Source organism: Heloderma suspectum, chromosome 7 (assembly GCF_057233095.1).
Source record: "Heloderma suspectum isolate Gila_16-S chromosome 7, 16-S_ref, whole genome shotgun sequence".
Taxonomy (NCBI): Eukaryota; Metazoa; Chordata; class Lepidosauria; order Squamata; family Helodermatidae; genus Heloderma; species Heloderma suspectum.
Window position 1 is genome coordinate 40,961,154 of NC_139464.1, and position 22,443 is coordinate 40,983,596.

General features: G+C 46.6%; 1 protein-coding gene across 1 annotated transcript; it reads right to left on the bottom strand.

The window, feature by feature from the left end:
• Nucleotides 1–2,637: 2,637 nt before the first annotated feature.
• On the bottom strand, nucleotides 2,638–22,074 carry PVALB (parvalbumin). The gene is given in 5 exon segments (XM_084809808.1): nucleotides 2,638–2,850; nucleotides 5,497–5,606; nucleotides 8,346–8,478; nucleotides 14,144–14,212; nucleotides 22,016–22,074. Coding segments are annotated over 4 exon segments (333 nt in total). The 5' UTR covers nucleotides 14,205–14,212; nucleotides 22,016–22,074; the 3' UTR covers nucleotides 2,638–2,821.
• Nucleotides 22,075–22,443: the final 369 nt, after the last annotated feature.

A 22,443-nucleotide genomic window follows, 5' to 3' on the forward strand; every position in this document is an offset into this window, starting at 1 on the left:
GATGCTTATATTACAGTTAGTCCTAAGCCTGGGAGGGATCATACTTACTGTGCTAACTATCGACCTATTTCGTTAATACATGTTCATATTAAAATATTAACTGCAATTTTAGCTGATAGATTGCAGCAAGTTATTACAACATTGGTCTGACCAGACCAGGTGGGATTTGTTAAAAATGCACAGGGGGTGATAATTTGAGAGCAGCAGCTGTTGATCTGATAGCTTTAAATTCAGAAAGAACTGTCCAGGTGGCCAGTGCCTCTTTGGGTGCTGAAAAGGCCTTTGACAAAATCCTTTGGAAATGTACGGGTGCTACATTGAGTAATTTTGGTTTCTGGTAGAATTTTTGAAATGGCTTAAAATTTTATATTCAACCCCAAGAGCAAGAGTTATGACTCGTGTTTGGTTTTCAGCTTTTTTCCTGCTTGAGCAAGGCATTAGACTTGAAAAACAAACTATCCAACATATAGTGACATAGTGTCAAAACCGAGCCTCCAGTGGAGACTTTGCTGATTTCCTGGCTGTGACAACTGAAGTAAAAAACTACATCTGTAACCTAGACATAGGTTTGTAATATTCCTGTCTATATTTTATATTTTACATTTCATATTTATTATGCTCTATGTTTTTATTGTAATGCAATGTAAATGTGCCATACGATAAATAGTCTAATTCACATAATTGTCTAATTCACATAATTGCTGGAGATGTAGTATACCTAATGCTTCTCTTATCCATATGTTTTACAATGCCCAATAGTCGCCTCTTTTTGGGAGGAGGTCGTAATGTGGACAAACTTTGTATTGGAACACCCTTTAATACTGAATGAAGTACATGTCCTCCTAAACTATCTACCAGTTCCTTGGAATTTAACATATGGTCAATGCAAATAGATTTTTTCATTTTTCTGAGCCCTTTTGACAGCCAAAAGAGTGATGTTACAACACTGGAAGGACAACTGTTGACCTCCTATAATGCAATGGACTGAGAACGTAACAACACTATCAACATTTGAACGGGTGGTATTTAGGCGCCACTCGCAAATGGATAAATACGTGGATATTTGGTCTCCTTTTCTTGAAGCTTACGCATAATCTCCTGGCGTTTTTTTTTTAAAGAATGTTGTATTTAATGGAATATTAATATTTCTATGCATGTAACTTCTTTTCTTCTTTTCTTTCTTTCTGATTTGTTTTGTTTTGTGAAATCACAATTTAAAAGATTAATAGAAAAAACTGTTGCACTAGTGTAAAAGACATGTAGCACAATGGAATTCCCCAGAAAACCTGTTGCACCACCTGGTGCTGTTGGCACTACACTTACAGTAGCGTGGTGTAATTTACATTAGTGTTTGTGTCAGATGGGATACTGCCCATGGTGGCATATTCAATGGTTGGCAAAACACCTGTCTGCATCTTGTAGTTACCTCCTGGCAAAGGATCCAATGGAGTTCAGTGGCACCCTCCATTTATTAATGACAGCTCTTCACCGGCAGCCATTCTTTTAATCTGCAAGAAATACTGTAGGCCTTTGCTGCCAAGGACATTTCTGTCTGCATGAGAATATCTACATAGTATCCTAGAACACACACATATCTGCCCCAGTATCACACCGAAGAGAACTAAAATGGCTGTTTTTGTAATTTTCCAGTTATTGTTTAAAACCTTGGAAAGTGAAATATTGCTTAAAAGAAGTGTTGATATGTATGTCCCTGAAAAGTGAGGTAGCAGGGAAATAAACTGTTAGGAAAGAACACTATGATGCCAAGTAGTAATAAAGCCATACTTGGACTGACATCACCTCTTCTTGGGTGAATGTTTGTGTGAATATGTGAAAGTGTGTTTTCATGCAGAAAAGGAACCCTACAATATTTTTCACAGGGTAGAATTGTTACTAGTTGTGTCAAGGTCTGATCGAAGCTATTTCCTTTCTAACAATCTACATTTCTTCAAGATAGCATGCATCATTTTACTTCCTGTCCGAAACTGCTGACTAGAACTGCTGGTGGGCGCATACACTGTTGTCCATCCTAGACTGACTACATTACAGCCATTCATGAAACTACCTGAGCTCTGTCGACACAAGCTGACGGAGCTGTATAGTGGTGTGCTTAAATATCGCCTTGAATTTGGAAAACATAACAGGTTGAATATATGGGGGAAGATTTACCAAGCATTTAAAAAAGAGTTTTGGAAACAATCTCAGGTTAGGTGCTAAGAAAGAAATGTTTTACAGCTTCAAGGACAGTTAAATCATAGGAACTGGCTGCCAAATGAAGTTCTGTAATTGCTATCGCCAGAGATTTGTCAGGACACTCTCTCTCTCTCTCTCTTTCTCTGTGTGTGTGTGTGTGTGTGCGTAATCTCCATCTATCCAGGAGACTTGGGGAGGACAAAATCACTCTTGCCACAAAGGAGCGAGATGAGACTATAGTATTTGCCATTGGCATATTCCCGCTGAAATAATTTGCTGAATGCTTCTGTCCTTATGCCAGCCTGCACTACAGCCACTGGATGGGTGTATCCAAACAGACAAGAGGAATATGTCCCTAATGCCACCCCAGCTTTCCTTCCCTTTCCTCCTCCCTTGCAGGACAGAATAAAATGAGTCACATGTGAAAGGCAGGGAGAGTGGAGCCCAGATTGACGTGACCTTTATTATTTTAACAGCATCTTTCAGGACAATTACAGAGCTACAGGGCTGCAGAGAACAGAGTTGGAGTATAAAACAATATATCAATAGAAGAAGAACCAAGGGGATCAGCAGAAAACAGCTGGAAGGTGGTGAAGGTTGGATGGAGGGTTCAGATTGGTCAAAGCCTTTACGATTCAGCCACCATTGTTATGAATTCTGGAGGAGAGACAGAGGTGAGGAGGAAAGTCAGTGGAATGATAGTATTACACCATGTGAAGCCTGTGATAATAGGGACCATCTTCATTGCTTATGTTTTCTGAGATCCAGTATGGTCTAGATGCAAGTTCTCAACTCACTGATTCACCGGTGTCAGTAGCACAATAAGGAGTATAAGGGTGCTTCAGGTTTAGCATATAAAGGGGTGTTTTAATTAATCTAAATTTTAGATTAATAAATGTTTAATTAATCTAAATGTGGGTCTGTGGTTGAAGCCTGCTGTAACATCTTCATCCACTAAGGAGAGACTTCCCTAAGCAACACATTTGCAGTTGATACAGCATGAAGCCAGGGGGTTAGTAGCCAAGGGACACAGTTATATGGCTGCCCCTTTGAAAAGTCATAATAGTGCAGCAGCACAGTTGGACTTTTCACAGCATGCGTGAACTTTTTCAGAGAAGTACCAAATTTACGCCATTTCAGAGGCTTCTACATAGCGGTAATTTTCAGATATTGGGACATAGGATATTGCATTGGTTCTAAATCTTGCAACTGCAAGATGTCTGAGAGCCAGTTCTGCTTCCCAGGACAACCCCCACCCTCCAAGGGTGCTAATTGTTTTAAAAATTAAAACCTTAAATAAATGCCATCTTTAGCATTGCAGGATGCCAAAACAGTCATCATTAGCTGCTTGCACACTAAATTTGAACCTTTGTGTACTCCATACTGGCGACGGAGGGCTAAAAGGGTCAAGTTTAGAATGCAAACAAGTTAAATTTGCCTTTTTGGCACCCTGTAGCTACTACAGATGCCTCCCCCTGCCCCAATTTTCTCCCTGAATTCAGGGGGCGGTGGGGGGGGACACATTCAGCCCGAAGGCTGCATATTGCTCACCCCATGCTCTAAATAATTAAGCAGGAAAGTATTGTCTGTGACCCACTGCCTGTTTTGTTTCTCAGCTCCTCATTGTTCTCCCTTCCCCTCAACCTTAAGGAATCCTAGGATGGATGGACAGTTTCCACCCCACACTCTTCAAAGCCACTTGGGCAGGGCTTAGAATGGTTAAGGTTAGTAGCTGTAGATGCCAACAATAATATTGACGTATTGACCCTCATTACCTTATGACTTCCCCATTTCCTAATTGCTCTATAAGTCTAGAGGCCATCTAGTCTGACTTTTATTGGCTTGCTTGATATCTGTTTGGAAAGGCCACCTAGGTGAATCTCCATTCTCCTCTTCTTGGCCTGGTTTTCTCTCCTCATGCCTTGAAAGGATGCTAAATCCATACATGCCATGTGTCTCTCTGTCCCCTTGGCCAAAGTCACAACTGAAGAGCTGGTTCTGGGACATGTGCAAGCTCCAGTTTCTGGCACACCAATGTGGCCTAGATTCTTGAGCCATGCATTTCCCCTGGCATGCTTCATGAAAGATGTGGCAAAGGAATACAAGCATGGAAACCTACACGGTTTGTAAAAGTGGGTAGGAAGGTATCTTTTTGCAACCTTTTAAAGAACGTTTGTTCTGCAGGCAGATTCATTAAAAGAGGGGGAGCGGAGACCATGTCCCTTTGCCCATCCTCTCCCTCATGTATGCATGGCTAGATCAATGGTGACAGTAAAATGCTTAGTGAGTTGGTACGGGGGTGAGTAACATCCTTTGCCCAGGCCCATCAGCAGTACTCTTGGGTGGCTTCCAGGGCCTTCTGGTGCAGACTAGGGTGGCTACTTCCAAACTGCCCCGAAGAGGAAATGCATCACCAAAACAGAGGACAACAGAGGGGCACCAATCCGCATAACAATACATATATTAATTTAAAAGTGTAGCTGCAAATTTAGAAATAATTATAGAGTAAATAGAAATACAGTTCATCTCACCATAGTGCGGAAGATTGTGACCAGGTGAACTGTGGGTTTGCCTGCGGCATCTGCTGTCCAGGTGCCAACTGTTGATTGGCAACAGTTCTTCTGGTTCTTTATCTTTAAACTAGAATTGGACAGGACCACTCGTCAAAGGGAGGATGGTCCTCTGGCAGCCCTTTGAATAGAGGACTGACCACTATCACTTGAGATTAGTGTTTCTCAGACTTCAGATAATCAAGGCTCACCCACTTTTGTTCTGAATTAGAAATGAAGGTACGCTTCACAATTACATGCAGCAGATTTACTTTTAGAGAGTGAAAGAGTAAGAATGGCTCACCCTTAGAGCTTTGTTTCTGCATGAGTTGGTGTTCTGCTTGTGCCTCCTGATTGAAAAGATGCATGCCCAGAGCAATGACTCATACAGAAACGCAATGGGCACCCTCCTGTAAAGATGGGGAATTCTACTGCATCCTTGGAGCATGAATGCCTACCTGATCAAGTCACATCCAATGCAGAGATGAAGCAGAATAACCTGCAACAAATCAGTGGGTGGTTGGAAGAAGATGCTGAAATGCAGTAGGCAACCTCCTCTAGGGCTGGTTGCCTTGGGCTAATAGGAGACATTAGTTTAATCATTACATTGAAGTATTTGTTGACTGGCATACTGGTATAGCCACCCATGCATTTTGGGAATCATAGCAGTTGAATGCCTGGTTGTTCTTGGTATTGATCATTTCAATCTGACCTCCTGGTGCCAGATTAGATCTCTCCTGGGCAGAGTACCTACCATCAATGCCAATTTTGCCATCCCCATCTTTATCTCCAGCGGCCATTAATACCTTCGTTTCCTTAGCAGTCAGGACCCTGCCCGCTGGGGAGAAGTTCAACACTATGAACAAGAAAAAGAGGAAGGGGATTAAAGGGGGAAGCTGATACTGAAGCTTTTACAGTTACTCAGTTTTTAAAATGTGTGTGTGTATAGACACACACACTACTTAAATGTATAGATTGCTTTTCCTCCAAAAGGTGCTCCAAAGTGGTTTATAACAGAGATTTAAAACACCATCAAACAGTGCTGCTCACTTTAAAACGTACTTCTGACACCACAGACACATAGTTGCTTGTGGGGCGTTTTGGCACCTCAGGTTACATTGGAAAATGCTTGGGGTAGTAAAATCCCCCCCCCCCCATAACTTTGTGTATTTTTTTCATGAGTTCTGCATGAAGGTTAAAAAAAATTTCCACAAAACCCTCTACCCATTTAGAACAGCAGATTCCCCCCCCCCCCGAGTATTGGTATTAAACCTTAAGGCCAGGGAGAGCAAATGCATTTTCATAGGACATCCATAATTCAGGCATTGCCATAATCAGATCTAATAATGTATGGAGGGTGGTGCCAGCCTTGCCCAACCTGGTGGCCTCCAGAGGTTTTGGACTCCAACTCCCCAGCCCCAGCCAGCATGGCCAATGATCAGGAATTCTGGTAGAATCATAGAATAGTAGGGTTGGAAGGGGCCTACAAGGCCATTGAGTCCAACCCCCTGCTCAGTGCTTGCAGTCCAAACTGTCTGGAGGGCACCAGGTAGGGGAAGGCTACCGTAGGCAATTATTGTCCTTCTTGCAGGCTGGCATCCATTACAGGAAGGCCGCTCAGTGTCTATGCATACCGTGGTTTCCTATATGTAGCCAGCCTCTGCCCCATATTAAACCAAGCTGTGTGCATATCACTGCTACAACCCATATTTTAGCTGGCCTGTGAGGCGAGCTGTATGTTGTCCCTCTCTGATCTGTGGAATACACAAATAGCCTGGGCCATGGACACTATTGCTCCTGAGCGCCCGCTCCCTCCTGACAGTGCCAGGTCGGCTTCCTGGTTGAACAGGGGTTGAGGCAGGGATGCTGGAAGAATCCGTCTGGGGAGTGGAGCTCACTGAGTTTTCATCAGCTTGGCCCCCCTGCTTGATTTCCCCACAAGCTGGCCTGACTCGATCGACATTGGGTTGGGCCAGCTCATGGGTTTTTCTGGGTCTTTAAAATGTATGTAAATAAAATTGTGTGGTGCAATTTGTGTGATTTATGCAAATTTCGGCCACAACTTGCATAAATCATGCAAACTGTGCAATGCAATTTGTGCACATTTCTATTTCTGTCAAGTAAAACAAATCTGGAAAATGTTCTTGGATTTTGGGTAAAGCCCTTTGGCTCGGCCTGTGAATGTGAGCCAAGCTGGGTGCTCACTGGATGAAACGTATTATCTGGCACCATTTCAACTGGGCTTTTGGCCAGGCTATAGGACTGAAGCTGCTTTTGTCTTGGATGACCAGTGCTGGGAACTGGATGGGAATGTGCAGCCCTACATGTCCTCCTAGACCTCTCGGAGGCCTTTTATACCCTCAATCCTGGTGTCTTCCTGGACTGCCTCCAGGGCTGGGCCCTGGTACTGCTGTTTAGCAGTGGTTCCAGTCCTCTCCATTGGGCCATATCCAGAAGGTGATGCTGGGGGATTAGTGTTTGACTCCACAGCCTTTGGACTCCATGAAGCCACTTGGAGAGGTCATTCGGAGCTTTGGAGTAAAGTGCTACCAAGATGCTGATGACACCCAGCTCTATTGCTCTTTGTCAAGGAAGCAGTCCAAACCCTGGAATGTTGCCAGGGTTCCATAATGGGCTGGTTGAGGGTGAACGATCTGTGATCAAACCCAGACAAGATGGAGGTGTTTTTGCTCAGTAGAAAGCTTTACTCACTGACTGGGATTCAAAGTGTTTTGGAAGGGGTTACCTTCCCCCCCAACCCGCAAGGATCACGTGCATAGCTTGGGAGTACACCTTGATCCTTTGCTCTCCCTGGATCTTCAGGTGGCAGCGGTAGCAAGGAGTGTGTTTGCACAATTACGGTTGGTGTGCCAGCTGCGACCTTTGCTGAATCAGTCTGACTTGGCAACAGTTATCTATGCCGTGGTTACATCATGCTTAGGCTGCTGCGATGTGCTCTTCGTGGAGCTATCCCCGAACAGAAGCTTCAATTAGTGCAAAACGTGGCAGCTAGGCTGCTAGCCTGTGCATGGTATTGGGAGGATATCACACCTGTCCTGAAAGACCTGCACAGGTTGCCAATTGCTTTCTGGCCTCAATTCAAGGGGTTCGTTTAACATTTAAAGCCTGAAATGGCTTAGGATTTGGCTATCTGAAGAACTGCCTGTCTTGCTATGAACCTGCCCAAGTATTAAGACCTGTAGGAGGGGCCGTTCGGAGGGTGCCGTTAGCCGCAAAGCCCCATTTGTCAGGCAGGCATGAAAGGGCTTCTCCTGTATTGCTCCCGAACTATGGAATGTATTCCCTCTGGAACTACAACCTGTTCCCACTCACTTCACCTTTAGAAAGGGTGTAGTGATACAACTTTTCAGTTGAGCTTTTAAAAATGTGTAGTTTAGGGTGTAATCCTATGCACGTTTAGGCAGAGAAAAGGCATTTCTATACCGCCCTATAGCCAAGGCTCTAATTTCTTATGTTCTCGTTTGTATTATGTTATGGTTTTATTGTTTTTAATTGTTGTGCATCACCTTAATGCCTTTTTTTTTTACCAGATGAGATGGTACATAAAGTCTGAAAACAGATAAATAGTCGATCTTTGCTTACTGTAGTTCGGTCTCCTCAATAAATCCACTTTGATCCATGTCCAGAATGGAGAAAATTTTCTTCACGTTTTCAAGGCTCTTCTTTTTCAACCCTGCCATCTCAAAGAACTTCTAGTGATTAAAAGAGTCTGGAGCTGCAGGAAAGGAAGAATTGAAGAGGGTATCTCTGTTAACACTGGTTGTTAGCAAGCCACATTAGCAACCTTCTCCCTCTGCAGATGGTGCAGCATCCATTCACTTTCCTGATGCAGGAACTATGGGGCTGGTTGACATATGCCTGTTCATACACCAACATCAGGTGATGATGGCTTGCATGTGTGAATGGGCCATCCTAGGTCTAGCACAGCCTCCCCCAATTTAGTACCCTCCAGATGCTTTGGCCTTCAACTCCCCTTGACCCCAGGCCATCTCATATAGCTCATGGTCCGAAATTATGGGAGCTGTAGTCCAAAATGTCTTTAGGGCAACAGATTGGGGAAGGCTAGTCCAGCACCACAAGTCCTCTCAAATGCAATGCTTTTTAATGAAGCCAGCTCACCTGTTCACCTGCAAGGGATGGAGAATGTAGTACTTAAGTATAGATCAATGCAGTTACATGGTGAAATACATAGATTTCACCACTGATGGTGGCATAACGAAGGTCATGCAAAGTATATAATTAAATTAAAGCATTTTCTGTGTGCAACAGAGGTAACGAGGTTCCCTTTGTTATCTTTTGGAAGGCCGATTGAGGGACAAAGGACCACCGGTGGATGCAAATGTATTTTTTGTTTTTAAGAAGGGACCAAAGCTTAAGTCATGGTGGGGAAGCAAGAAGTAAATGGAGACAGTGAGGTGCAAATGTACAAATAGCTACTTGCCAGGTCTCATGTGATCAGAATTCACCCAAAATATGTTTTATCGTTACCTCATCAATTTAAATAGTTCAATCACAGTGCATGGTACTTTACAGTACAGGTCCCTGTCCGCAAGGAATTTACAGTCAGCACCTCAGCTTTCTTCAGGTATAGAACTCAAAGCAGCCTACATGGTAATCCCAAGTGGTTTGCCATTCAAGTACTGACCACAGCCACTTAGCTTTAGCAGAATTGCTATACCATGTGCCTTCAGGCCATACCACATAGAACAACCACCCCTAAGATATTTTGGACTTCAACTCCCATCAGCCCTAGGTCAGGAATTCTGGGAGTTGTAGTCCAAAAATCTGAAAGCAACCAGGTTGAGGAAGGGTGATATACAACCTAACCAAGAAACTGACCCAAGAGGCTGCAAGCTAATTATTATCATTTTGCTTTTGTTTTTTTTCCTTTCCAGGCTGTGGAGGATATGCCACAAGTGCCTAACATAGATCTGTGTGAGCTGGGGGCTTAGAAGAAATACATGTGAGCTAGCCATTTTTGTGGATTGCAGGCCAGACTAGAGGGGGCATAGGTGAGTAATTTATTTGTGATTACAAAAAAAGCAGCTGGCATCATAGGGGAAAAATAATTTTTTAAACACAGGCTAAAATCAGAACATTATTTGGGGGAGAGACACAGAGGCATAGCAACTCAGTGGTCCAGTTTTACACATATACACCCCCCCCTTCTAGAGAATAAGATCAAAAACTTTCTGATCCGCATCGACTATCTAAGGCATAGGCAGAGTTGTTAAACGACAGGCTTAATTTAGAATGCAGCAGAGTGATGCCTCAATTCTCATATTTTAAAATTGTTATCTGTCCTGTATATCTAAGGCTTAGGTCCTAAGCAGGAAGGTGGGCCAGAAATAGAAGAGATAGAAGATCATAAATAGCACCAGATGGCAGAAGAAGGTGTGCTAGTAGTTGAAAGTTTTCTCCAATGGATGCTTTATGCATGCGTGTTGGAGGGGTATGCATATGAACTGGGCCATTTACCCAGAGACTGCTGTACTGCAGCTCTCCTTTCACAGCCCTGGCTCTCCCCTCCTCCATTTAAATAACTAAATATAAAATAAAGGACTTCTGAAGCTTAAACTTTTCTGAAATTAGACACTGGGGTCATTCTCACCAATGGGCTTCTAAATCTGGAGGTGGTGCTGGGGAAATCTAACGCAGTGACCTCCAAGAAGTGCCCTGATTAGGCAATGTGTCTTTATCTGGGCAGCAGCTTTTCTCCAGCACTGCATGCAAATCCAGAGAGAATCGATGAACGAAAAGAGGAGGGAGACGGGCATGTGGAATCAGTCCATTCCTAGAGGACTCTGCTCCTTCCTTTTGCCTGTATTGCTTGAGTGATTGCTAGCATACGAGTGAGGAAGATCCAGGGACTGAAGCAATTTAGGTGGATTAGTTTCACCTTCAGGTCTTCTTGGGCTGAGGCTGTGATGAGTGTCCTTCAGGGCTCAGCCCTTTTCTTGGCATTTGCCAAGGTTATAAGGCATGAGCAAGGAGAAAAACAGAGTTAACAAAGGTAACATTGCAGTGGTTTAGGATTCAGCAGCAGGTGGGTGGCGATTGGGGGTATGGAAGCTGCACCTGCTGAAATTGCCTCTTCTGCACAACAATAAAAGGTGCAGGAGCCCTGTCACCTTTTTCACCTGGCCACCCTACTGCAGATACCTGAGATTTCTGCTTGAGATCTAGACAGGTACACAGCCTTGTGCTATCCAGATGGCTTGGACTATAATTCCTGTGAGCCCCATCCATCTTGGCCAGTGGTCAGGGATTATAGGAGCTGCAGTTCAAAGCATCTGGAGGGCACCAAGTTGCCTATTCCTGATCCATATGGTTAGGGTAAGAATGCCTTGGTGCAGCCTTCCCAACATGGTGCCCTCCAGATATTTTGGACTACAACTCCCAGAATGTCTAACCATTAGCGATGCTGGCTGGGGTTGTGGAAGTTGAAGTCCAAAACATCTGGAGAGTTCCAGTTTGGACAAGGTTGTCTTGAGAGAATAGTTTGGATTCTACAATATGATGATGCCCTCCAGATGTTTCAGACTACATCTCCCAGCATTCCTGAACATGCTGGCTGGGGTTGATGGGAATTGAAATAAAAAAACGTCTGGAGGGTTTGGAGAAGGCTGCCTTGGAGGACAGTTTGGATTACACCAGCCTTGTCCAAAATGATCATAGAATCATAGAATAGTAGGGTTGGAAGGGGCCTACAAGGCCATCAAGTCCAACCCCCTGCTCAATGCAGGAATCCAAGTCAGAGCATCCCTGACAAATGGCTGTCCAGCCTCGTCTTGAAGGCCTCCAGTGTGGGAGAGCCCACCACCTCCCCAGGTAATTGGTTCCATTGTCGTATTGCTCTTACAGTCAGGAAGTTTTTCCTGATGTTCAGCCGGAATCTGGCTTCCTGTAACTTGAGCCCATGATTCCGTGTCCTACTACACTCTGGGATGATCAAGAAGAGATCCTGGCCTTCTTCTCTGTGACAACCTTTCAAGGACTTGAAGAGCGCTATCATCTCTCCCCTCAGTCTTCTCTTCCCAAGGCTAAACATGCCCAGTTCTTTCAGTCTCTCTTCATAGGGCTTTGTTTCCAGTCCCCTGATCATCTTTGTTGCCCTCCTCTGAACCCTCTCCAGTTTGTCTGCATCCTTCTTAAAGTGTGGTGCCCAGAACTGGACACAGTACTCCAGATGAGGCCTTACCAGTGCTGAGTAGAGGGGAACTAGTACTTCCCGGGATTTGGAAGCGATGCTTCTATTAATGCAGCCCAAAATAGCATTTGCCATTTTTGCAGCCACATCACATTGTTGGCTCATATTCAGCTTGTGATCGACAACAATTCCAAGATCCTTCTCGCTTGTAGTGTGGTTGAGCCACATATCCCCCATCTTGTAACTGTGCATTTGGTTTCTTTCTCCTAGGTGCAGAACTTGGCATTTATCCCTATTAAATGTCATTCTGTTGTTTTCTGCCCAGTGCTCCAGTCTATCCAGATCACTTTGAATTTTGTTTCTGTCTTCCAAAGTATTAGCTATCCCGCCCAATTTTGTGTCATCTTCAAATTTGATTACCATTCCCTGCACCTCCTCCTCCAAGTCATTCATAAAAATGTTGAAGAGCACTGGGCCCAGGACTGAGCCCTGCGGTACCCCACTCGTTACCTCTCCCCAGTTTGAGAAGGTCCCATTGATAAGCACTCTTTGAGTCCGATTCTGTAGCCAACTAGGGGTGGACGAAAGTCACTTACCTGTCCTCGAAGCTTTTCGCGGTGGGGGGGAGGCACTTCGCTGCTCCCCCCGCGAAGTTCAGGCTGGGGGGGGAGGCTTCCCGCCTCGCCCGGCCGAAATTCAGGCCGGGGGGGAGGCGCCTCGCCTCGCCCGGCCGCGAACTCAAAAGTTTTTTTTTTTTTTAATGCCCCTGTGATAGGCTATCACATATAGTGTGATAGCCTATCACACTATATATATATAGCCCTATAGCCAACTGTGGATCCACCGGATCGTTGTTTCATCTAGGCCACTTCGAGCTAGTTTGCTCATCAGGGTATCATGGGGCACTTTGTCGAAAGCTTCGCTGAAGTCGAGGTATATGATGTCTACAGCATTCCCACGGTCTACAAGGGAGGTTACCTGATCAAAAAATGAGATCAGTTTCATCTGGCAGGACTTGTTTTTGACAAATCCATGTCGGCTTCGAGTAATCACGGCATTGTTGTCAAGGTGCTTCCAGATGGATTCCTTCCAGGTGATGCCCTCCAGGTGTTTTGGATTCCTGACCATGCTGGCTGGGGATGATTGTAGTCCAAAACATCTGGAAGGCACCAGTTTGGAGAAGGGTGGAATGAATGTTTCTATATTCCGTTCAGTCCAAAGATACGTATTGCCAAAGGAATCGCTATAGAAAGGGCAGAGCCTTCCAAATGGGAAACTGGAAGATGGTGGTTCTAGGGCAGGCGTCGGCAACTTGGTACCCTCCAGATGTGTTGAACAGACTACGAATTCCACCATCCCCAGCCAGTAGGAGGATGATAGGAGTTGCAGTCCACCAGGCTGGGGAAGACTGCTCTAGGGTGGCCAGGGGAAAAAGAGGTCAGGGTGCCTGCACTTTTAATAGTTTTGTAGAAGAGGGAGTCTCCGTAGGTACGGCTTGGCATGGCCATGCAAGCTACCTCTGCTCAAATTCCCTCTTCTGCATAACTACTGAAGGTCCAGGAGCCGGTCCCCTTTTGCAGCTGGCCGCCCTCAGTGCCTCACATTAAAGAAGTGGCATGTCGGGATGCTGGAGCTGGGAGTGTTTGGAGAAGGGGATGACTCCCTTCCCCCCATTAACCCCACCCTGCCCGATGTCCTGAATCGGTGGCAACAGCTGACCAGAGCTGCCTGCAGAAATGAAAGAGGGGAGCCTGCAGGGGAAGCTTGGATCATTGGTGCCCCCGAACCTGCTCCTGCAGCCCCAGTTCACTAAAGCCCATCGCTCTCTTAAGACAATCATGCAAGCAAACTCGAAAGGCACGAACAAACACCGCTACTGACAATAAGACAAGACTGGGGCAAGGAAGGCGAGTCCCTGGAAAGGTGGGGAAGAGAGGAAAACGTTGCTGGGAATGGTGGGAGGAGGACTGCCGAAGTCCGATGCTGAAGCACCCAAGTCCAGCAGAAGCGGCCAAGCTCGGGGCTCCTAAACTTCCCTGCTCCCTGCGGTGCAGAGTTTGTCCGCAGTGGATCCCTGGATCTCGCCGTCAAAAACCAACGAAGCGTTTCATGCCACTGTTCTAGCAGTGGTCCGAGGGAGGTTAGCAGAGGACAACATCCATGGAGTCCCACCCCCGCCCCCGCTTCCCATCTCTGTCCCTGCCTCCATCCCGGCTCCGCAGCATCTCACCTGCGAAGGCTTCCACCGCCTTCTCGATATCGGCAGCACTGAGCAGGTCAGTCATAGCCATCCTTGCAACTGTGGGAAGACAAGAGCGGGAGAGGCAAAGTGCAAAAAAGATTTAGAAAGAGGAAAGGGTGAGGGGACAGCGCCCTTCTCCTCATTTCTGCTCATATGGCCAAAGCTGCACACTGGGAGAGGGGCTGGAGCAGTAGTGTAGTGGCAAATTCAGAAGTGCAGGGTCCCTTCATGACAGTCACAGCCACACACCCTGACAGCCACGCCCCCTTCTAAGATTGTACAACCTTGTAAGATATACAGTCTTCAATTGGGATCCAAAAACAGTGCAGCTGAGAGTTAGGCAGGGGTATTTCAGCTGGATGTCTGAGAAAAAATACAGGGGTGTTAATCTTTTTCATCCACTCACTCATTCACTCACCCACTCAAACACAAACATTTTAGGTTTTCAAATACGATACTCTATGGAAACTTCACCCTCTCAACTCAGCCCTCCTGGACCTTCTCATTTAAACAGCGCCCTTGCACACTCCCTTAGCACCCCAGCGTTACCCATTAGCCTTTCCTAAGCTCTTCTTCATTATATTTCTCCCATCCTGCAACAGAAATGTCCACACACCTAGCTGGATTGAAATACACACACACACACACACACACACACACACCCCTTCTTTCTCCTCTCTCCCCAACTGATTTTTTTTCTGTTTCCCTTCCCTCCACCAGGGATTGTTTGCCCAGAGATACATGCCAACCTTGTACCAAAAAGTGTAGCTGACAGAGCAGGTTGCATTTGGCAATTCTGCTTACTGTAGACATTAATGTTCAAGAATTAATGGGGGTGGGTGGGAAGAGGAGGCTGCAGAGCTCCCTCAGGCTCCCTCTCTCGCTTGCTCCTTTGTGTGGCCGGCTCTGCGTAGTAGATGAGAGGCAGCTGAGAGGCAGCCACCTGCACTCCCTCTGCTCCCTCCTCCTTCTCTAGCAGACTGCGACCTGGTTGGGTGCCACGGAGTGCCGGAGCGATGCCCCGGTGCAACCTGCCACCACTACACCACTGGCCCACACACCAGCAAGAGCCCACTGACAAGAGCCCTATGGAGTTGCATCTCCTTTCACCATTGCAACCTGCTTGTTCAATTGCCTTTCAGTCTGACCCAGAAAAAGATGGTGGTGAGGAGGAGCAGGAGGTGCCACGGGCTACTTGCTCACTGATCTCTGCCTGTCAGGTGAGCAAGTGGTACCAATGATGAGAAAGAGGGGCAATAGCAGCTACTGACAATGGCAGTGAGAAGGTACACTCTCTAAGGAAGGGGCCTGCGGAGGGTTTTTTGTACAAGGGCACTCCAAAACTTAGAGTAGGCAATACCTGCTTCACTCCTTGCCATAATGCATCCCCCTTTTGTGTTCCATCAAGGATGGAAGCCAGTGGGAGCACTACACAAAGGCTGGAGAGGGAGACTGAACCAGCGCGGCGCGGCGTTCATGGTTGTTTTGGCTGGGAGAAGTGATGTTTGGGTCCCATTGGGAGATTCTGCTCTCGGGACAATGGGGACGTGGCAGAGGCAGGAAGCCAGTGAAGGGAGGGGGCATCCCAAGGTCAAGCAGTGGGGACAGTGCAGTGGAAGAAAAATTGTGTGTGTGTGTATGGGGGGTGTCTCCCAAAGGAATAGGAGGACATGACTTTGTTAGAAGCATATCTCGATAAAGCATCTTTGTATGTTTGATCCCACCGAGCCCTCCTCCAAACAGCTCCGGGTAACATTCATGTGTTTCTTCCTTCCCACAACAAATCTGTGGGGAATGTTCTACACAGAGGTAGTAACTGGCTCAAGGGCAGCCAGTGGGGGGATTCGAACCCAGTTCCCTCTGGTTGAAGTCCCACACTCTACTATCTGAAGATCTCATTTGCTTGTTCTGTGGAGGAGTTTCCGCAGCTACACAGCTTTTGTCACTCCTCCATGCCAAGCTGCACCTCCTGTAATCCCACTGTTTCTGCACAGTTATTTAATGTATGGGGTGGGGGGGCATATCTCTTTGCATCTGGCCACCCTGACTAGTATTCATCCAGTTAATAAACTAGTAATGGTCTTTTTTTTAAAAAAGAAAAGAAAGCCCACTGAACTACTATTGGTGCCCTTCAGATGTGTTGACCTACAACTCCCATTATCCTGAGACCTTTTATGTGATGAGGGTTGTAGTCCAAGTCATTTGGCACACATCAGGCTTGCAAAAGCTGTAGTGCAGTATCCCCAATCTGCTAACCTGGTGGCAATGAAGCTGCAATCCTATGGATATTTAATTGGGAGTAAAGTCTATTGACTGTAATGGCTGGGTTTGCACAATCAATTTGAGCCACAGTGGTTTAAATTGCCTTGCAGATGTTTTGGACTTCAAGTCCCATCAGCCCCAACCAGCACAGTCAGGAATGCTGGGCATTGTAGTCCAAAATACCTGGAGGGCATCATATGGAAGAAGGCTTCTAAACACCAGACTGAAGCCAAACTCTCTCTCTCTCTCTCTGAGAGAGAGAGAGAGAGAGAGAGAGAGAGAGATTAGGGCTATGCACCACTTCGTTCTTCGATAGATAGATAGATAGATAGATAGATAGATAGATAGATTAAGGCTGTGCACCACTTCGGCCTGAGGCCCGAACCCCAAGTCGAAGGGGGCTGCTTTGGGTCACTTTGAGCCCCTTCTGAGGTGAAGCAGAGGGGGCACGAAGGGATCCGGAGTGGGTCGGGGGCTCTCCGAAGCGCTCGGTACACTTCGGAGCTTCAGCACCCCTTACCCAGCCACGCTGGTGCCTCCAGGTCCTTACCTGAACTGCCCACCTCTGCCACCGCCTCTGTTGCTGCCGCCTCCGTTGCCGCTGCCTCCTCCTTCTCCGCCGCCATCCCCAATGCCGCCTTCTCTGCTGCTGCCGTCACCGCTGCTGCTAGGTCCTGAGGCCTGGACGCGCGCCGACTCTTGTTGCAGAGAGCTACCATTTTAAAAATGGCAACTCCCAGGAACTTCCAGGAGGTGGCCATTTTAAAAATAGCGACTCCCTGCAATAGGAGTCAGTGCACGTCCTGGCCTCAGGACCTGGCGACAGCAGTGGTGAAGGAGGCAGAGAGTGTGGTGGTGAAGGCAGCGAGGGCAGCGGCAGAGAAGGCGGCAGTGAGAAGGCCGTAGCAGAGGCGGCAGTGGCGGAGGTGGAAAAGGCGACGGTGGAGGCGTCGGCATCAGAGGTGTCAGAGGAGGGGTTGGCGGCAAGGTGAGGAGCTGGGAGGCTGTGCAGGGGCATCAGGGAGGGACCTGAAGCAGGGTTCAGCATCCAAATCCTGCTTCAGGTTTGGGTCCGAGTCAGGTCAGGGCCCCCTGAATCTGCCCGAGCTGAATTGGGCCCACCTCCGAAGCCAGGAAGCAGCTTCTGAGTCAGATCGGGGGGTCCCTGAACAGCCATACATACATACATGTATGCAGAAATTTACCTTCTTGCTGTGCTTGGCCAGGGAACGGACACCGACTTATGTTTGAGCAGATGTTTATTACCAGAACACCAAGGTGTGGTGCAGTCAAGATTTGCCAACATGGCCCCTTGGGACTGGACCCAGGACAGTAGGAGACTTTGGTATTTATACAAACAAGTAAACAAGGCACATGACGTAAGCCTTGGCCAGTATTTGGTGCAGCGCTGAGGGCTACAAACTTCCTTCAAAGGAAGTTTTCCAGTTTCCACAGACAAGGGCCCTGCTAGGCATTGTGACTCACGTGCAGTAAGTTAATCAGCCACCGTCCTCCAGCACTAATTCAATCACTGTGTCCTTTTGCCTACATGACTCCCAGCACCTCAGCAACACATCCCCATGCTGGCAATGCAAGTGGTATTTTTCTGCTTCAGTCCCTCCTTTTGGCCAGTGCCTTCTTCATCGGGGAGGCCTCTAGCCAACCTTTAAGCTTTATTACCATAACTCTCAAAACTTCCTCTTTTCTTTTCCACTCACTTTACATTTCTTTCATTATCAACAACTTCATTTCGGTGGCAGGCATTGTTTGCAAGGACTTGCTGGTCCTTGAGATACAACCTTTACAGGCACAGATCACAAGCTGTATGAATACATATATGATTATGGGAACAATAATACCAACAATAAGACACTTCAACAGGGACTTAACCCATTCTGAAACATTAGATTTGGTCTTTATACAGGGTGTAACTCTTCTTACCCTACCGTGGGATATCTATTGGGTTGGGAGATGCATATATATCCAACACTTAGACAATTTAACATTCCTTGCTGCCAAGTTCCCCATAGTTACAACATGATTCTTATCCCAACCTTCCAGTGTTCCTTTATTACCCAAAGTCCAAAATCATTACGACATCTTCTGGTCTCATGATCAGTTTTCCATCAGCTGGCGCTAGGCCCACTGCTGGACTTTGCCAACTCAGCAGGACAGAACCTTACTGGTTTCTTAGGAGTGGCAGGGCATTATTATGGCCTTCGGATGGCACCAAAGATCTACAAAGTAGCTCTTCCAAACTAGGAGAAGTCCAAATAGGGAAAATCCAAACAGGGGACCAGGCAGGGCAGCTGCTCCAACCTTCCCAATGCAGGTCAGGAAGTGGGTTGCTCAATAATGTCCTCTCTCCTTGAACTCAGGTTGTACTTCTGGGAGCCTGGGTACAGCAGTGCACTTCTGAAGTTGTCTGCTTCTGTGGAGGTTTCCCTGGATTGTTGTCTCTGTCCCTTGTTGTCATCTCTTGACTGGCATTGATAGATCTCAGCACCTTCTTGCAGTGGGAAGCGTGGACCCACCTGGAGAGACCGTGGCACTTGACGTCAGTGTTGGTGACTAGGATCACCCAGCACGGGCCTTTCCACCAGGGTTGTGAGGTGTTCTTCCTCTGGAGAACTTACGTACACCTCATCACCTGGGCTGATACAGTGGCCTGAATCAGGTGGAGCCAGCAAGGCTTCTTTGTCCTGCGAATGAAAGGCTTTGACACATTTCCTCAGTTCTTCGTAGTATTCTAATAGTTTTCTCAATAAAAAAGTTCTTTAGCACATGGAGGAGAGACCAGAAGCCTCCTTGGCCTTGCCATGAGGATTTCATGTGGGCTCAGTCCATTAACCCTGCTGGGCATGCTCCTCATGAGAGCTGGTGGCCGTGCATCTGAGCATTTGGCTCTAGCTCGTCACACAACTTTAACCGTTCTTTAAGAGTCCATTCTGTCTCTCTACCTGCTGACTGTGGATGGTAAGGGCAGTGCAGATTCTGTTTGATTCTCAGGATTTTACACAGTTCTTAGATGACTTGGCCTGTAAATTGACCCACTTGGAAAACATGTCGACTATCACAAGCACATACTGGTAATTACAGCATTTTGGCATCTGGATACAATCAGCCTGAATGTTTACAAACAGTCCCCACAGGGGAGGATGGGCTACTCGCTCAGCCCTCACAGATTTTCCCCACATTGTGATCTAGGCTGATTGAGCAAGATTGGCAATATTGGTGGGCTGCTGCAGCAAATCCAGGAGCATGCCAATCGTTCTGAATTGTATCTATATTTTGCGTGGAACGAACACGCTGCTCGCTCCCGCCTTTCCCAAGGTCTTTCTCCTTTGGCAGCAAAATAAGTTTCTCACAGTACAGAAAGAAGCATCCCTTATCAGTTAAAAGGTACACAGTGTGAAGAGCAACTACTGTGCATTGTTTTAGCTTCTGCTGGCAGCAACAAGTATGGCCTTCACTGTATCTGAATACAGCTATAAGAAAGAACTCTAAAATCTCATTCTTAATCAGTCACCATCAGTTCAGAGCCCTTTTGTGTATATGTGGTTAGGGTTTTGCAGAAGGGCTGTGTGTGATTGCTTCAATTCGCATCACATTATATTTACTTAAGTTGAACCGCATTTGCTGTTTTGTTTCTTGTTCACCCAGTTTGGAGAGATCCTTTTGGAGCCCTTCTCTGTCTGCTTACTTTTCACCATCCCGTCATCTGCAGACTTGCCTCCCTCATTGCTCACCTTTGTTCAGTTCATTTATGAACAGATTACATAGCACCCGTCCCTCTGAATACAGATCACTGAGGGAACCCATTGCTTACTTACCTCCACAGAGAACTGCCTACTTACTCTTATTTGCCTCCTGTTGCTTAATTAGATACTGACCAAAAGATTGTTGATTTCAAAATCAAAGATGCTGATTTTACTCAGGAGTCTTTGGTAGGGATTTTGTCCATAGCTCTTTGGAAGTCCAAGTATATAGGGCAGGATCCAGTGCTGTCCCAGCACCAGTGCTCATGATGTTACATTAACATAAACCAGTGCTACTGCAATGCCAGGCAAAGGGAAGAAGCAGTAATTTACCACCAAAGTTTGGTGGCAAATCACCACTTTTCCTTGTTGCCTAACAAGCACTAATGACATTTGTGCCAAGAAGAATACGGGGCATACCTTTTGTCAAACTAAAAAGTGACAGGTGCCCCGCCACTGTATCTCTAAGTCCCGGCCCATGATGGGTCTAACTTTAGTCAATGAAGAGTGACAGTTGCCACGCATTTGAAGAGACGTGTGAACAACTTTTGTTTGTGGAAGAAGGCAGAAGCCACATGGTGCTGGGGACCTTCCAGAGCCCCAACACCGTGCCCCCGCCACTCCAATCCTAAACTCCTCCAGACCAAGGAAGCCTACATAGCCATCCAGACGCTGGGGAGCCTGCATATCCTGTCGCCTCTGGCTAATGTGTCAGGGATCACTTTCTGTAGCCTGTTCTGGCATGGCCTCTGACTGTTGCTTTTGGCTCCAAAGCATCCCTGGTTGTGCTTTGGTCTCTTTGGTCCACTCTGGATTTGGAGAAGGCTGCTAAATATCTTGACTGAAAACTCTGTTTTGAGGGGGGGGGAGAGAGAGAGAGAGAAAGAGAGAGAGAGAGAGAGAGAGAGAGAGGGAGAACCGGGAAGGAAGGAGCCTGATGCTATAATAGTAGCACCTGTTCTATACACCCGATACCCACTGTCCCTCCTTGCCAAGGCCTTACTCAGCAACCCCCTGGATTCTAGATGTCTTGGGTTATGACAGTGCACCAAATCTTTCCTTGACACACCAAATTTTGTTGGTGAGATTGTCAGGACAACAAGTCTGAGAGTTAAACAGGACTTTTCTTCATGGAACAATCCTTTCTTCGGGCTTCAAAGGATTGGTTCAATGATAAAAGGACATACAAAACATGTTGGACCATCCAACCTTTTGAAAACATGACAACTGTACTAGTAAGTAATGATCTATGGAATAAACATTTTGCCCGAATCCAGCTTTCCAACTGCTTCTACATCCTTGGCACGTTAGAACAACAATAATGCAACTATTTGGCAACACTGAATGAAAAACAGACAAACTCTGAGCTTGTGCAGTTTTGCATTTCAACTCACTTCAGTCATGAAGACACGTATAAAATGGAGTTTGTTCCTGATGCCCTCATCACCTGCCACTCTCTGGGTGGGCATTTGGGGCCCCCAGGCTTAGAGGTCCTGGGCCCTTGGCTCTGAGGTCCAGCCATAGTTGCACCACTGCATCACACTATCTTCTTTGAAACCAGAGTGTTTGTTGGACCACCAAGCCACAAACTGGCACATACTCCTTCCTCATCCTTCAACTTCTCAATTTGTCTCTTATGCAGTAAACTGCAGACCTTGCAGACTTTAACACACGCACATGCATACACATGCGCTTTCTCTCCAGCCAGACTACTTGGGCAAGTAGCACACATCTATAACAGACTTTAAAGAAAACACATACCTGGTGATGGCCAATAGGGATGCTCAAAAAAGTGCAGACAGCTACAGGGGCTAACAAACCAAAGCAATTCGGGGCATACCTTTTGTCGAACTTTCAAAGACTGGTGCCTCCTGCTCCTAGTGCCAAGCCAGTTGGAGTGGTATCGCAGAGCATGTATTTTTTGCTCAAGCAGCTAACTGGTGTTACCAGTGGTGCACTTTCTACAGTTTTGACTGCTGGATCTTAAAGATAAGTTGCTTGAGGATTACTTTGCAAACTCGGCCATTCAGCCCACCAAGGCTGTTCTCCCTTATCCCCGAACAGCTGTTAGGAGTGGCTGTTCCTCCCACTGTTGGCTGAGTCCCTTTCTCCATGCTGAGAGAGTCATGGGACTCTGCATCCCTCAGCATCAAAAGGGTGGGGCAATGATGTCAGTGGGTATGGCCACACCCACTGATGTCATCTGACCCATGCAGGGCCTAGTGATTATGGTTCTGAACCTCTGGTTTAAGATAACATGCAACTGTC